Below are 2,822 nucleotides of genomic sequence, written 5' to 3'. Positions count from 1 at the left end.
CCAGGTTCAGCTGGGCTGCAGGTCTGTCCCTGAGGAAGGTCCCAGGTCCTGGCCAGCAGCCAAGGCCTGATGGGCGGCTCCACACAGGGGACTTCGTGTACCAGATTAAGTTTCTGTGCTACTTCACCAACGGGACACAGCGCGTGCGGCTCATGGAGAGCTACATCTATAACCTGGAGGAGTACGTGCGGTTAGATAGCGACGTGGGGGAGTTCCGCGCGCTGACCGCGCTTGGGCCGCCTGACGCCAAGTACTGGAATGGCCAGAAGGACATCCTGGAGGAGCATCGGGCCTATGTGGACACCGTGTGCAGACACAACTACCAGATTGAGGCCCGCACGACTTTCCAGAGGCGAGGTGAGCCCCGCCCGCCCCCAGGCCCAACCAGTTTCCGTGGGGACCAGAGCGGGGGCGGGACTGAGGGGGACCAAAGGCACCACCAGCACAGACCCCTCAGCCCCTCACGTCCCCAGGAGCCCGCCTGGCCTGCCCAGTGGGCCCGCAGCATCTGCTCCTCTTTTCACCCATTCGGCACCTCCCTGACGCAGGTGTGCTTGGGTCCTTCTCTCTCACTTTGCCAGAGCTGTCCTGTGTCCTGTGTCCCTTGTGCCCGGTGTCCCTGTGCCTCTGTGCCCCATGTCTCTATGTACCTGTGCCCCGTGTCCACATGTTCCTGTGTCCCATGTCCTTGTGCTCCGTGTCTCTATGTCCCTGTGCCCCATGCCCTGTGCCCTGTGCCCCATGCCTCTATGTCCCTGTGCCCCGTGTCCCTGCACCCTGTGTCCTAGGGCCCCACGTCTCCCACTCCTGCGCTGCTGTGAGCTGGCAAAATGGAGCCCACCTCCATTTTAACCGCTTAGGCCCTGGTGGGTTCGGGGCTCCACGCTGCCTCCAGGGCCCCGCATACACGTGCAGTATATCACAGTCGTGACAAATTATGTTTTGGCTCTTTGGTGTCAAATTATTATTCATGTGAATTCTGTTTTCCTAAATGTCTGTCGCTAGTCCTGCACCTCTTTTAGCAGCGACTGTCAGTTATGTTTCTGGGCTGCTACCTACACATTCCCTGGCGCAGTGAGCTCACTCAGCCTGTCTGAGACTAATGAGTACATTCTCAGCTGCCATCACTGAGGTTCAGTAGAAAACAGAAGGGCAAGTACTGCCTTAAAAACGGACTTTATTATTTGTGCTACTTTACTGAATGCAGTAAACTCTCCTTGATTTGGATCTTAATTTAGAATTTGTGAATGCGAAGTCTGAGGAAAAAAGTGTTTGTTAAAAAGCAAAACAACACTTAAGTGGTTTATAAGGCAGAATTTTTTTTCTTAGAAGGTTCAACAAATGGCACAATAGAGCTGAAGTTTTGAAGTAGATAAAGTGATGCTATTAAGTGATTGAATAAAAATTGTTTCAAGTTTCTTTTGACTTAGACCCTGCCTCCCTCCCCCCAGAATCACCATCCATTCAGGAGTAGATATTGTGAATGTTAATTATAGCCATTTAATGAGCATCTATTTCTTGACAATCACCTTACCAAATACCATCTATATGATGCTATTTAACTTCACAACTACTTGTGTGTTAGGAGTTAGCATGACCACTTTAATATGCTAATATTGGTACATACTAAACACTTGAATTAATTAGCCCAGTTGCTCACTACACAGCAGTCATTGTGTTCTGTATTGCATGTGTGCACTACATGTGTATCATGGGAGCACAGCCTCATGAAAGCAGTTATGAGCAGAAGCAGCAAAATGAGTCTGTTCTTGCCTATTTTCAATGTTGGTGGGGAGGGAGAGTTCACTAGTGGATCCCTAGTCTGGCCCCAGTGTTATCTGCACATGTTCACATAACTTTTGCTCTCTCTCCTTCTGACCCACATCCTAATGCCACCAAGTGCTTATATTTTTGCTATCTCAGGTCTTTTTGTCAGAAAAATTATTCTAACTTTTTTTGAACTTATGCCTTGTTTTTTTTACTCCCAATCTGTCTAAACTGACAGATTTGGAAATCCAGCTAGCTGACCATGCTTTTAGTCAGTCCCCAGGAAGGAGAACATGAAAAGAGTCTAAGTGAGCCTTGATGGTGTTGCTCAGTGGTTGAGCATTGTCCCGTGACTGGAAGGTCATGGGTTCAATTCCCAATCAGGGCACATGCACAGGTTGTGGCTTTGATCCCTGGTTGGGGTGCATGCAGGAGGAACCGATCAATATTTCTCTTCTCCTTTCCTTTCTCTCTTTCTCTAAAAAAAAAAATCAACAAAAACATATTTAAACACACACATGAATTATTTAGTATAGTTTCACACTGTGGGAATAAGGGAGATGCAGTAAGATGGCAGGAGAGGTGAAGGATAAGATGTGTAAACAGGGAGGAAGAGGTCTGTTGTATTTGACCACACGAGGCAATCTGAGATGATAAAGGAATCAAGACATGGACAAATGTGATGTTTATCAGTGTTACTTGTTTTCAAAGTTCTTTTTTCCTTCAAAAATTACAAACTTTTGATCATCCAGAACCACAGGAACGGTGGCTGAGTGGAAGTCCTACAACTAGGAGGAAAGAGTAACGCATTCGGACACTCAGAGGAGGCGCAGTGCTGAAGGCAAATTCTGAGGTGCGGAGTGCACGGAGCGGGCTGGAGGAGGGCGCGGTTGTTGTTTTCAATCGGGAGGGAGTCGCAGACTCTGAGCTTCAGATCTGGGCGAGTCGCTAGGGACCGAGACTCAAACGGGAGAAGAGGGACTGTCTGGCCTCAGTCAGAGCGAGTGCAGCTTTCTCTCCGAGGTTTGCAGCGGTTGCTGGGACTCGGAGAGGCG

General features: G+C 49.0%; 1 protein-coding gene across 1 annotated transcript in view; it reads left to right on the top strand.

Annotated features, from left to right (window-relative positions):
• Positions 1–2,822, top strand: part of LOC102761265 — a 13,063-nt gene that overhangs the window by 1,074 nt on the left and 9,167 nt on the right. Inside the window, exon 2 of the mRNA XM_015571190.1 lies at positions 5–357. Coding sequence (XP_015426676.1) covers positions 5–357 — 353 coding nt within the window. The remainder of the gene's footprint in view (positions 1–4; positions 358–2,822) is intronic.

The sequence above is a fragment of the Myotis davidii genome, unplaced genomic scaffold (genome assembly GCF_000327345.1).
Source record: "Myotis davidii unplaced genomic scaffold, ASM32734v1 scaffold1408, whole genome shotgun sequence".
NCBI classification, from domain to species: Eukaryota; Metazoa; Chordata; class Mammalia; order Chiroptera; family Vespertilionidae; genus Myotis; species Myotis davidii.
This window is presented reverse-complemented; position numbering and strand designations above follow the sequence as displayed.